The sequence below is a fragment of the Tupaia chinensis genome, unplaced genomic scaffold (genome assembly GCF_000334495.1).
Source record: "Tupaia chinensis unplaced genomic scaffold, TupChi_1.0 Scaffold000141_1, whole genome shotgun sequence".
Taxonomy (NCBI): domain Eukaryota; kingdom Metazoa; phylum Chordata; class Mammalia; order Scandentia; family Tupaiidae; genus Tupaia; species Tupaia belangeri.
The window spans coordinates 3622267-3636490 of NW_006159611.1; the positions used below are offsets into that span (position 1 = coordinate 3622267).

The window sequence follows — 14224 nt, forward strand, 5'->3', positions numbered from 1 at the left end:
CCTGCTGAAAATCGGCCCCATCAGCATCTGTGAAGGGCCTCGAAAGGAATGACTGAGCAGGCCCCCCCGCTGTGTGCTCCGAGCAGGCGTCCTCACTGCGTGGCTCTGGAACCCAGTGCGGGGTGGGCTGTGGCTATCCCCGGGTCTGGCTGGGTGAGCCAGGTGGTCCCTCCTCGCCCCTGCCCTGCCTGTCTGTGATAACCACATGGAAGCTGTAGCATCTCTAGGGCCCTCCCGCCGACGCTCAGCTGAGGCAGGCAGGTCTGGCTGGCCGCGTCTGTCTGAATGCCCACACTCCTGACCCGGCAGCCATGGGCCACACCTGAACCTTGTGGTGGGCGCCAGCTGGCCACCAAGAGCGCCTGTGCCCTGAGGACAGCTGCGGTCCGAGAGGCCTGCTGAGTCAGCCGGAGTCCTCTGGGGTTCGCTGGGTTTTACGCAGTTGCTGGTGCCGACCCCCTGGACTCCCCGACGGAGTCTCACAGAATGAGGAAGGGGCGGGCTGAGTAGTGGCCGGTCGCCAGGAGTGTCCAGGCAAGCTGGACTCTAATAGGTCACAGAGGAGCACAGAGGTGACCAGAAAGGCTATCAGGTCAGGCCAGGTCCAGGCCACAGGAAGGAGACAATGGGGCCAAGGAGAAGCACAAGGTGACCTGGGGCTGTGGCCAGTGACTGTGGCTGTCTGAAACACAGGAAGGACCAGGTGGCCCCGCCGCATTTAAAAAGCAAGCACCCCAGGACCAGCAGATAGCATAATGGCTATGTCACTGGATTCCCATGTAGTCGACCGTGGTTTGAGTCAGACCCGGTGGCTTAAACTCATGCTGGGCGCGTGTGCATGTGTGCCCAAGATCCCGAGAGAAGAATGGAGGAGAAGGGATTGCGGTGTGGCCATCCCCCCTCAGAGGTGATTTCTCACTTTCTGTCTCTCTGTCTCTCTCTGCCTTTCTAGCGAGCACTCATATCCTATAGCAAAAAAAAAAATATCTCCAAAAATAAAAAATAAAAAGCAAGCACCGAAGGCCAGCAGGTGGCATGGTGATTAAAGCACTGGACTCCCATATGGCTGACCAAGGTTCGAGTCCCAGACCTGGCAGCTTGAAAATCATGCTGGACACATGTGCATGCGTGCCCAAAATGCCAGGGAAAGAACAAAAAAGAATGGATTGTGGCGTAACCATTCCCCATGGGAGGAGATTTCTCACTTTCCTTCTTTCTGTGCCTCTCTGGCAAGTACATGTGCCCTATAGCAAAAAAATAAATAAGAGAGAGAGAGAGAGGAGAAAGAGAGAGAGAGGAGAGAGAGAGAGAGAGAGAGAGAGAGAAATCACCCCACAGAGGCACCGGTTTTGTAAATACCACACCCCCCTGGCAGCAATGGGAAATAAGCTTGAGCGTGCACCATGCACACATCCCGGGCGTTCGACTTCTACGCCCAGGACGAGCTCCCAGCGCCGTACAAGTTACTGACAGCAAAACCACAACACGTTCGTTTGTGTAGATGTGAACAGTTCCAAAGATGGGCTGCTCTGTGAGGGTGGAAATAACACAAATTATCCTGTGAAACGTCATTTCCCGAACCACGTCCCAATCCTTACACCCAGCCTATTAATTCAGCACCAAAAAATAAGTAAAAAGAAAAACCAGGGAATCTGCATCACCCCCAGAGCACCACCACAGCAGGAGGAAACGCTGCCTAGCCGACATCGGCGCTATCTCATCGCCTGTGGTGACGTGTGTTCTGTCTTCTCTCGGATCTCGTAAATTCACAGCGCACGTCTGCAGAAGAGGCGGTGCCGAGAGACGGCCGGAGGGGCCCAGTCGGCCGCAGGGGTGAGTGTCGAGGCTCACACGGGGACGGGGGATGGCAGGCCGCCTCTGCCCAGAGCCCAGCACGAGAAACACCTGGTCTCAGAACAAGTGTCCTCCTGCGTGAGACGCACTGCAAGTCCTCTTGGCCACGTCCCACCGGTGGCCACAAGGACAGAGTGCCTGCTGTGACCCGGAGGGGCACGTGGGTCCGTGTAAGAGCAAAACTGTCCCAGCGCCCGACGTAGCGGTGACTAAGACGCCAGTGTGGCGAAAGCCGACTCACCACTGCTGGGGACAGCCTGCTGCGGACTCCGCGACTTGCCGCCTTGTTGAACTCTGGTCGGCTTCTCTGAACTCGCGTCTTCTTTCTTCCCTTTCCTTTTCGGGGGCTGAGGGGACGAGTTGTCGCTGGACCCGATCGTCGACTTCGACTGGCGGTCATTTCCCTGGAAGGTGAAAGGTCAGACCCGGGTGTCAGCGACGGCTCCTAGCCAGGGTCGCAGTACACGCGTCACTAACCGGCGAGGACCGGGGCGGGCAGGCGATGCCCACACCGGGTCTGCGACACCCACGCCAGCGCCAGCACCCACTCCCTCCCGGGGGCAGAGGGAGGGTCTAGCAGAGGGAGCAGGAGAATAAGGGAAAAACCGGTGGCATGAAAGCGTCTCACTCGGTCCCCAGGCAGCCTTGAGCTCACCCCACTTAGCTGAGGACGAGAGGCCCTAGCTAAGCCTCCCAAATGCCCACGGTCAGCAAGGAGCAGGGCGGCCACCCACCACGATGGCAGGTCCTCAACAGTCCTCTCCCGCTGCCGTCCTGAAGAACCAGGGGGCGCTACGAGAAAGGGGGACACAGACGGTCCCCAGCTTGGTCGGCTGGCCTGGAAATGCCCCGTGTGGAGGGTGTGGCTGCAGGGCCTGCTGAGTCCCAGGTTGCTCTGTCCACGCACCCTCACCCTCTCCGCTCTGACCACTGTGTTGTGACACACCAGAAACATGAGTCACACAAACTCCATCTCTTTCTACACCCGGTCGTGGGTCTCTGCAGGAAGGCACAGGGGATCGTGACATGGGTCAGTGACCGGGGAGCGAGCTGGCTGCAGAAGCCAAGTCGGCCCCCGCCGCCCCTCACGCTCTGTGCCTTCCGACTGCTGCCATGGGCCACACGGAGCGCTGGCCAGGTGCCGGCCCCTCACCTAACCCTGTTCTTTATTAACTGCCGCGACCCAGGCACCCTGTGACAGCCCACAGGGCAGCCCGGGGAAGCCTCATGCACCATGCCTGCCCCATGCCCTGGGAAGCCCAGCGCTAACTCCTTGCCACGAGCCCTGAGTCCAGAGCAACGACACAGGCCTCGGTCAGGACCGCATGCCCCCACGGCTGCCAGAAGCTGCCCAGGGCTGGCCCCACCCCGCAGCCTATCCCTGCCCCCTCCAGCTCATGGGTGTCCACACCGCAGCCTCTACAGTGGGGCCAGCTCCTGGCCACCCTTCCAGCAAGGCAGGTCCCAGCAAGGCAGCCCCTGCTCTCGGGAGCCTGGTGCCCACCTGACCCACGTGCTCGGGGTGTGAGGCTGCAGGAGGCAGAGCATGCATGTCTCAGAGACCCCAACTCCCGGCTGGGAGCTGCTATTCCGCCCCGCCCGGCCATGGGGCCACGACCAAGCCCTGACTCCCATGGGCCCGAGTCTCCTCGGTCAAGGGGCATCTCTGAGGATCCTGAGCAGGAAGTGGGAGTTCTCAAACTCCCGGAGCGGTGCCTGGCTCAGTGAGAATCAGGGTGCTTCCCCGAGAGCGGAAGTTAGTGGCGTTTTCTCAAACACCAAACCATGTCGGGTGCAGCGCAACGCACCATCGCCACAGCCTGTACCCTGCTAGTGTCTGAAAACACGCAGGAGCATTCGGTAAACAAATCCGCCCGAAACCTATCTCGCGGCTCACTTTAAACGTCTACAGACTCAGTCATCCGGAAGCATTTAAATGGTTTTAGTCATCACCCAATTAAGAGGAGAAAAATTCGCAGGCTTACAAATGAAGTTATTTATGCCATTTTGTCATCGCCTACAAGAAAATGAATTATGCATAGATTTATTAATGGGATGAAAACGTGTCCAAATCTATAACGCTTTTTGTGTAATTTAATTTTCTATTCCAACTGCAGTTCAAACACAGTTTCCGTTTAATGGCTGTCTTCACCGCAGCCTGGGGTTGGTTTGTTTTCCCTCTTCCTCGGTGACCCTTTCTGAACAGACAGGGAACGGTTAGAGTGGAGACTCCCAGACCAGCAGCCCAGTCTCAAGGTCCCGCCCATGCTCAACGGAGCCCACACGTACCCAGGGTTCGAACCTCTGAAGCCGTGGGCAGCAGGAGCAGCTGCCTGCCTGCAAGTAGCCACAAGCCTGCAGCGTGAGCAGGGACGTGGGGCTCGTGTGGGGACGGGAATCGCCCCGATGAGCGGGAGCCGGCACATGGCCAGGTGGGTTTCACCCCATGGGGAAGCCTTCCTCACTGAAGGGCTCCAACCACGAGGCACCATGACGGTGTCTGGGGACTCGCGTGACCTTCTAAGTCACTGCCCCTGTGGGTATACAGGGACCTTCTGGTTCCCTACATCTCTGATGGGGACGCTCGGGAGGATGATTTGGGAACGTCGGAAGACTGGTTGGGCCGGCATCATGGTGCGGCAGTAATGCACTGCTCAGCAGAAACCAGATCCCACATGGCGACTCCAGTTCAAATCCCCGGCCTGGCCGGCCTGTGTCAGGGCACACCTGTGCATACCCAGGACCGAGGGCGAGGGGGCTGGAGGAGGGAAGTCGAGTGACCAGACCGCATGGACGCAGTCCTCTCTTGTGTGTGCACGTGCTCAAGCGTGAATTTTTTTTTAAGAGAGATTTTTTGGTTTCAGGGCACGTGCACTCACTGGAGAGACAGGCAGAGACAGAAAGCGAGAAGTCGCCCTCAGGGGGGATGGCCACCCACAATCCCTTCTGCCCCACTCTCCTCTCAGGATCTTGGGCACGCACGTACACGCTCCCGGTGTGAGTTTCAAGTCACCAGGTCCAGGACTCGAACCACGGTCAGCCATGTGGGAGTCCAGCTACCTAACCACTACACCATCTGCTGGTCCCTAAATGCTTTTTTTTAAAAAAAAAAAAAAAGTAAAATCATCAATTTAGTTCAAGTGTTAATAGTATTAAAACGTTTAACGAGTTACACATAATACTCTACGGAGCATAAACTGCACACTGTAGGCATCGTCTGCGTGCTTTACATAAACCACACGTGATATGTAAATAAATTCCGCATCGACAGAGGGAGGGAGGGCCATCGCTCCGTGGGTCCTGCCACCCCCGCAGCCACAGCAGTGGGTAAAACAGCACCGAGCGTGTGGTAGGTGCTGCGTGGGCATCAGCACGCAACTTTCCTGAATCCACAGAGGAGCATCACAGCGCGCAGGGTAGGCTCAGCAGATGGCATAATGGTTACGTCGCTGGATTCCCACTTAGTCGACTGCAGTTCAAGTCCCAGACCTGACAGCTTGAAATTCAGCCAGGCGTGTACGCGTGCATGCCCAGAATCCCAAGAGGAGAAGGGAGGAGACGGGCTGCAGCATGGCCATCCCCCAGGGGGGTGATCTCTCACTGTCTCTGTCTCTCTCTACCTCTCCAGTGAGTGCACGCTCCCTGTAGCATATAGCAAAGATCGCTCTTCAAAACAACAGCCTCGCAAAGACTTCACGCTGTCTGCGCCAGAATAAACTCCCACGCTAATTTCATCCCAGTCGGAGTGTCCTGTTAGGGCCTTCTCACGCCCGCCTGACCCGCGCTGACGTGCCCTGATGGCCAAGGCACCAGACACGCCAGGAGGGCGCAAGTGGCCGGCCAGTCACTCCACGGAGGAGGTCGCGGCTTTATCTCACCTGGAAGGAACCGAGAGGCGGCCTGACCCTACTGTGTGCCCGACTCAGACCCGACCACTGCCCCACCACCTGCCTGCATCCGGACACCGGGAGGAGTCCAGCTGGCTCCAACCCACAAATGCCGGAAGAGCCCCTGGCCGCTCCAGGAGACGGGACTTTTTAACTGAGTTCCTAGGCTCCTTCCAGCAAGGTCCCACCAACTCGGGCTTCCTCTGTCACCCCCGTAAACAGTCCCCAGCCCCACACGCGTGTCTGAAACACGGAGTCCACGGAGCAACACGCTCCGCACCATGTCCCAGGGCCTGGCCAGCAGCTTTCCAACATGCGTCCTCAGCAGCCGTGGGACCCTGCCTCGGGCTGGCGGTGCTCCCCTGGGAGCTGGTGACAGCGAGTCCGCAGGCCTAGAGCTTGCTTCGGCATGGCTGTGCTACTTACTGCTCAACCCTGGGGTTTCAGCAGCTTTCCAACATGCGTCCTCAGCAGCCGTGGGACCCTGCCTCGGGCTGGCGGTGCTCCCCTGGGAGCTGGTGACAGCGAGTCCGCAGGCCTAGAGCTTGCTTCGGCATGGCTGTGCTACTGCTCAACCGTGGGGTTTCGTCGGAGCCTTAGGGAACGCAGCATTTGGTCCTGTGGGTTGCTGACCACAAAACGCCGCAGCCACTCGATCAGGACACCTAGGGGCTGTCCCCCCTTCCTCCTGATCCTGCCCGCTTCACGTCTCCCCGCTACAGGGTGTGCAACCCCGGGGGGCACCGCCCAGTGAGCACAGCCTCCTGTTCAGTTCAGGGGGGCCCCACGACTCACTCTCATCCTCTCCGTTTAGAAAGCTGGGACCGCAACTTGCAAAGGTTCTCAGCCGAAGGAGGGCTGAGAGGCTGGGCAGGGCAGTGGGGAGGGGCAGGGGCTGGGCCTGGCAGAAACAAAAGGACGGGCAGGCAGGTGGGGTGGCTCCAGCGTGAGATCCCGGGGTGGGTTGTTCCAGCGACCTGCTGTGACCCTCTGAGCCACCGCAGAGGGCTCTGAGTGCCGCACACGGGCGTGGACCACCCCACTGAGCCAGTGCCACTGTGCTGTGTGAGGCGGGTGCCCACACAGGCCGGGTGCGGTTCTGGAGTCGCGGACGGGTCAGCTCAGCCACTCGGCACCAGCCAGCGTCCTCCTCCTCACGGTGAACCACAAGTTCCCGAGGGCAACAGTTTGGCCAGCCCCGCGAGTGTCGCGCACAAGCGGGTGAGGAGTGCCATCCGAACACGGTGCACGTCAGCACACGACGTGGCTTTTCGGGACTCCCAGACCGGGTGACCAGTGTGTGTGCAGAGGCCACGTCACTGCCTGCAGTCATCTGTCCCACGGTCACACGGAGGGACGCTAAACCGGGGTATGCGTGCTCGCTCCTGCTGGAAGAAGGTTCCATCGCAGGGCGGGGAGACACCTCCCCCGAGAGACCCGCCAGGACAGAAAAGCGCCCGACAGCTGCCTTCGAGGATGAGTCTGCTCAGAAGTGACCTATGGACATCTGTCCCCACTGCCACAGAGGGGGATCTGAACTCGCAGACAATGAGAAAATGGCAGATGCAGTCGAGTCTGGGAGGGGACTGAGCATGTGGGTGACTCTCCACGTTTTAAAGGATATGAGGGAAGGCTGGATCTCACCACCGCACCCCTGCTCATCTTAGTCAGAGACTGAACTACGGCGCAAAGCAAGACCACCCAGACCAGGGATGTGGCCGGACACGGCGGCCCCGTGGGGTCACGTGTCACTGCACAGTGTCAGCCCTGCCATGTCAGGATGGCGCGGACCCAGGACAGTCACAGGACTCTGCCACACCCCGTCCTCCGCTCGGGCCTCCCCATGACGTGGAGTCTGGCTCAGGGTCACACGATTACACCACGTGGCAGCTACGCTTCGTCTCTTCGTAGAACTGAAACCCAAAGGACGCTCCCTCTGCACCCTGCGGCGGCCAGAGCGTGGATGGGGAGAGCTCTGGTACTTACGCTCCCTTTAGACTTCCTGGATCCTACGATGGGCGGCAACGAGGACGCTTTCTGGCTGCAGAAACAGATCGCTGGTTAGAAAGCTGCGAGTTACAGAAACACGGACTGTGAGGGCAGGCCTCCCGGCCCGCCCCTGACCTGGAGGTCCACGGGCCTGGCGTCTGGGTTTCTCCCCAGTTTCACAAAGACTACCGAAAATCCTACATTCCATTCCAAACGACTTTTTAAATGATTTAAGTTTGTTATTTTTTAAATTTGCTATAAGGCATGAGCATTCACTAGAAAGAGACTGAGAGAGAGAGGGAGAGTGAAAAGCAAGCCACCAGGTCCGGGATTCAAAAGGTGGCTGGCCGCGCCACCTGCTGGCGCCTCCAAATGGCCCGTAAGTTGTCCCACTACACCACTTCACTGATGCTTGCGGGCCCACTTCCAGTGCCGCCCTGAGCTTTCACTGTATTCGGATTCAAGTCCCCACAGTTTCCACTTGTGTTTCAAAAATTATTTCCCAACTGGAGAAAGATTTTGTCAGACTGAGCAGAAAAACAACACATTCCCCTTGTTTCACCGTTTCTTCTACTTCTGATAGAAAAGCAGGATAGGAAACTCTAACATTTGCATTCAGGGCATTTTTAAAGCAGTCGTCCTCACCAAAAAGAAAAAATAAGTAAACATTCTTTTCCACTGTAAGAGTAAGTTGTTTCCCAGATGTGTGTGTTAGAAAACCCGACCCAACCTCTCCAGAACTGGAGGGCACACGTGTGAAGGCGGCAGGGACGGCGTTAGGACTTCCGGGAGGGGGGCGGCCTGAGTCCTCGCGCTCTCTCCGCCAGCGTCGCTCACAGCACGCAGCGGGTGGGCCCAGGGCTGCTGAGCAGGGCTGTCAGAGGCTCCGTCCCGTGGACGGGTGAGGATGGTGAACAGTAAGTGCGCGGGTGAAAACCTGACGAGCTGGAACCACCCGGGTCAGACAGCACCACCGAAAGGCTGTTTTGTCCATTACTAAGTTAGAAACTCCGGGCCTGGGGCCAGCAGGTGGCATAGTGGTGAAGGTGCTAGACTCCCAAGTGGCTGACCACAGTTCGAGTCCTGGACCTGGCAGCTTAGAACTCACTCTGGGCGTGTGTGCGTGCACGCCCGAAATCCCAAAAGGAGAATGGAGGAGAAGGGATTGCGGCGTGGCCATGCCCCCTGGGGGTGATTTCTCACTTTCTGTCTGTCTCCCCAATGAGCACACACCTTCTATAGGAAAATCTCTCTCAAAATAAAGAGGCATAAGATATTCCGGCCCCTTTTCACCTTTGGAGGTTTCCATTCAAACCAACTGGCACATCACCTGGTCCGGCTTAACTGTCGCAGCACCAACATTCCAGTAACGTTCACCGTAGAGGTGTCTGTCCTCCAGCTTCTTCAAGAGTAAGTTTCTATATTTACTAGCAGTTTGGTGCATTTTTAAAATCACAGTCATACATAAATTTCCAGAAGTTACGCTCCACACACTAGCTTTCAGTCCCCCATCTTGACGAGGAAACAAAGGTCCGCGTGTCTCGTCCGCCCCTTCTAGCGGGAACTAGACAGACCGCCATGCACAGTACACGGCAGCCCGCCAGAGACCCGGGGCCATCCCGGGACGAGCTCGTGGGAGTGAGGGGACGAGGGACGGACACCCACCCGTAAGGCCTGCGCACCGCCGACCGGTCGAACAGCAGCTCGCTGTAAGGCAGCTTCTTGAACTTGTCCCGGCCGACGGCCACGTAGAACCGCCCGTTCTCCAGCTCGGTGCCGCTCTCCACGAGCTTTCCTTCTAGCGTGTAGAGTCTGGCAAAACACGGATGCCGACAGCTAGCACCGAAGCACGTAAGAGAGGGAGAGGAGGGAGAGGAGTCTCGGGGAGAGAGGGGCCTTCTCAGCTGGACTCGTCTGCTGCCGTCCCGATGGCCCCGGATAGCCCAGTGCCAGTGTCAGGGCGGAGATGTGACCGCTGCCTCGCTCTGCAGGGCCTGTCCCAGTGAGCAGGACTCGGCGTAGAGACGTCCCCTTGCAGTGCTGTGAGTGTGGGGAGATGGCGTGTCCCGGATGTGGGCCGGGGAAGCCGGGAAGCCCCACTCCCAGTGCAGGTGCAGCCCGGGGTCGCGCCTCCCTCCTCGTGTACCTGTCAGCTGCTGAGCTCCCGACTGCCACCGCATGAGGAGCACTCCCACCCCAGCACTGCATCCATACACGGGCTGCCGCGCCTTACCCACCACGCCACCTCCGGACATTCACCCACACGCGGTGGTCAGAAAGAGGTGAGAGGGCAGCGGCAGAGCAGGCGGCCCGAACACACAGCGGCCCGGCTCCCTTCTTGTCCTGCCCCTCCCAGGATCGAGGGGCTCCCAGGACCTTCACTCACGGCAAAGCCGCTGCTGCAAGCTGCAGGTAATATGGCAGGTATTAAAGACAGGGCTGGGACCAGCAGATGGCATGATGGCTACATGGCTGGACTCCCACGTAGTCGACTGCGGTTCGAGCCCCAGACCCGGCGGCTTAAAGCCACACTGGGCATATGCGTGTTTGTGCCCAAAATCCTGAGAGGAGAACGGAGAAGAAGGGATTGCAGAGTGGCCCCCCCGCCCCAGGAGGTGATTTCTTGCTTTCTGTCTCTGTCTCTCCAGCGAGTACACGCACGCTATAGCAAAAATCTCTCTCTCAAAAAATAAGACAGCACTAACTTCACTGGTGATCAAGGCACCGATGGAACTGTTCAGAAGAACGGGGAAAACAGACTCGGAAAACTCAACCAGAATGGCAGTCCGTGTCTTCGAGGCTTCTGAACAAGAGTTAGTAACTGGAAGGATTTCAAGACAATTCTGTAAAAATAGTAATTCCCAGACTTCTTATACTACAAGATAAATGGTGGCATTTTCAGGAAGAACAAAGCCCCTCCCTGGCCTGTAGGCCTGTCTCCTGATGACGCGAGGCTGCAGTGCGGGAGCAGGGTGGCACAGAGACACCTGGACCGGACAGGTCCCTGGACCGGACCTGCTTCCCGTCAGTGAACAGGTGCCACGGCCCCTGGACGACGCCTGTGCTCCCTGCCAGCCTCGGCACCCACACTCGGCACTGTCCGCTTCTCTACCCGGGCCGGGCCGAGGTCTGAAACAGCACGGCTCTGCTGCAGCCGCGGCTCTGCGCTGGGAGGCGGCCTGCGCTCCGGAGGTGCTGCCGCAGCCTGGCCTCGCCCACAACGTGCAGGAACAGCTGCCCTGTCCCCAGAGGCGACTGCAAAAAATGGCCCGGACGCTGCCGACCGTCTCTCCGGCAAAACCAGGCCTGGCTGAGAACCACGGGCTGGAGCCAGGCGGGCGTCATTCACTGCCCTTCAGAGAGTCAGTTCCGAATCGCAAGGGGACATTCTCTGCGAGATTGCGGGCCCGGCTGTGGGCTCTGGGCACAGCCACGGCTTGGCTGCCCCCCGGCAGGGAGGTGAGACATGTCTGAGTCAGCTCTAACTGGGGTTTGGCCTCTGCCGTACGGCTCGGCTTTACCGCTGTCCTCGCTGAAACACAGGGAGCACCTGGGGAGTCAGCCAGGCTGCCAGGCATCCTTCTGGCTCGTAAACAGGCCGGTGGACGGAGGGCCTGCCTAACCCCCTGGTGCTCGGCGAAGGGAAAGCGGACACGCCCAGCTAGGTCCCGTCTCGGGCACTGCGCCCAGAACGCGGGTTCTCCCACGGCCCTGCATCCCCTTGCAGGCAGCCACGTCACAGTCCTGCCTGTGCACGTGCGTGACCTCCACCTCCGTGCACGAACCGTCTGCGATGACACATGAGCAGCTGCGGCCGGGCCGTGTGTCTGCGTGTCGCCCTGTTTATTAGATGGGTTCACATTCATACGCGGGACTGCGAAATGCTCGCAGAAGCTGGAATTGAAGTACAAGCTTGTTTTGGTGCAAGAAATTTTGAATTCCATACATTTGTTTAAGAGTACACATTTTCCCATGAACTTTTTGAAGACACCCTCATCTGTCAAAAGACAAAACTATACATCTAGAAAATAAATAAATGGGGACCAGCAGTCAGCAGAATGGCTATGTCACTGGACTCGCACGTAGTCACCCATAGTTCAAGTCCCAGACCCGGTGGCTTAAACTCACGCCAGGCGCGTGTGCGTGCGTGCCCAAGATCCCAAGAGGAGAATGGAGGAGAAGAGACTGTGGCATGGCCATTCCCCCTGGGGGGTGATTTATCGCTTTCTGTCTCTCTGTCTCTGTCTTCCTGGCGAATGCACGCGCCCTATAGCAAAATACTCTCAAAAAAAAAAAAAAAAGCGAACTGGAAACACATTTAAAAGCCACGTGAGCGAGGCCCAACTGACCAACTACGTGGTGTGCCTAGAAGCCGGGAGGGTGACTGCGGGGCCGTGCCTGCGTGTCCACATGAAACCAGACACGAGCGTGTGCCTTCTGCTTAGACTGGGGTCAAGGCGCAGGCTCTGAGCCAGGCAGCCTGCTGGCCTGAGTCGTGGCTGGATTGCAGGGCCTGTGTGGCCCCTCTCTGCAACTCAATTTCACGTCTACTAGAAGAGAACACTGCTCTCCACTGGCCTCACTTCCAAGATGATGAAGGGAGGGAGGAGCAGAAAGGGCCGCGGCCATGTCAGCCCGTCCGCTGCACGGACCGCGGCCAGCACGCCTGGGGCGGGCGACTAAGTGCACCGTCTGGACATCTCCGAAACCAGCGTCCCCGATGCCGCATGCTCCCCGGCTGGGTGTGCCGTGTTACTGTGTGGGCTGAGCCATCATAGCAGGGGTCAGGGACCCATCTCGTGACGCTCGGGAGGACCGGACCCCCGCCCTGACTTACACCTGCGGGGGCCGCCCCAGCCCTCCACCAAAGCCCAGGTAAGGAGCTGCATCTGTTAGGGACGGCACAACTGCCACATGAAATGTGGACTGCACGGAGAGAGAGAGAAGGAAAGGAAGAAAGCAAGCCGGATCCAGGACTCAAACTGCAGCCAGCCATGCGGGACCCCAGAGCCCTCAGCACCATGCCACCTGCCGGCCCCGCCCTGGTATGTTACACTGACTTGTATTAAATAAATAGAACTCAAGAAAGAATGAGATACCATTCGGACCCACCCTGAGTCCAAAGACAAAACGTTCCGTAAGCTCTATACACGGAGGAGAGAGGGAAACCGGGCCCTCGTAACCTTTTGGTGAGTGCAAGTTAGCACGGGTGCTATGGAAAACGACTGGCAATTGTCTCAAAATTTAAACGCATCTGTCGCTTGACACATCAATTCAACTTGCCGATTCAGTCTCCTGATAGAGTATGCTTATGAATAAACACGGGGCGGGCGACCCTTGGAGAGCCCTGCTGTCCGTGTACGCGCATGGCACTGAATACATTTGTGTGCATGTAGAAATATACATACATGCTCTTCAAAAAGCTCGTAAAAAATGCATTCTATGAAAAACTACGCATGGATTTCAAAACACTATTTTGCACCGAAATCAGTCCACAGTGGAATTCTGTTTTCCATGAACTTTGGAAACTAAGCAACAGGCAAAGAGCTTGAAAGCACAGGCAGGCTCCACCCACGGCGTCCAGAGCCCGGGCAGTGACGAGCAGTGACAGTCATGGACAAGGACGACCATGAGCTGGGCTGAGCCTCACTGTCCCACGTGGACCGCCTCCCTCCCCGGACCGCCCTCGGGGACCGCCCATCACACGCCATCCTACAGGTGGAGAGACGGAGGTGCGGGACCAGGCAGGAGAGCAGACGCTCAGATCCGGGCCCGTGGGCCAGAACCTCTGGGGACGCCGAGGAGTCCAGAACCGTCCACAGCAGCCCGTGCCTACCTGTGCACCGCCCCACTCCGCAGGGTGACCCTGTCCGTGACCATCTGCAGCACATGGTCCCACTGAGCCAAGGCTCTTCTGGGGATGAGCAGGCGGGAGGCCGGGCTGATGAGGTCTCCGTTTGCAATCAAGCTGGGGAAGGACAGTGGCGGCCTCAGCACTTGAGCCTTTGCAGCCACAGGGCCGACCCACCACAGGACGCCTGCCACCCTGACTACGAGCGCCCCGACTCACAAGATGGTGCAGGGCTCCTGCCGCGGCTTCCGGAAGCGGGCCGACACGTTGATCCTGCTGTTGTGGATGACCGGGCCCACCTAGGGAGGAGCGGGACAAGCCTGGGCCGTGGGGAACGTCCGGCCTCCCAGGGGCCTGCCGAGTCTCCGTGCAGACCGCCCCCCCTTCCTCTGGGACATCACACCCTGTGGAAGCTCTCAAGGCCGGGAAAGCAAGCCCGGGGACGCGGCTCACAGCCCGGGGCTGAGGCGGGCACTGCGGCCCCACAGTGTTCCGGGACAGCGCTGTGAACTTGGTTTCCGGAAGCCCACGGGGGAGTAGCTCTGCAGATCACAGACTCTGACACGCCCTCCCACACACCACAGCTGCGGGGTGTGTGTGTGTGTGCACGTGTGTGTGTACACGGGCGTGACTCTCCCCTCCC

General features: G+C 58.6%; 1 protein-coding gene across 1 annotated transcript in view; it reads right to left on the minus strand.

Annotated features, from left to right (window-relative positions):
- DCDC2 (doublecortin domain containing 2) overlaps positions 1-14224 on the minus strand; it is a 63867-nt gene that overhangs the window by 28081 nt on the left and 21562 nt on the right. The window contains exons 3-7 of the mRNA XM_006145113.1: positions 13801-13880; positions 13567-13698; positions 9396-9542; positions 7728-7782; positions 2096-2258 (exon numbers count right to left, since the gene is read on the minus strand). Coding sequence (XP_006145175.1) covers positions 2096-2258; positions 7728-7782; positions 9396-9542; positions 13567-13698; positions 13801-13880 — 577 coding nt within the window. The remainder of the gene's footprint in view (positions 1-2095; positions 2259-7727; positions 7783-9395; positions 9543-13566; positions 13699-13800; positions 13881-14224) is intronic.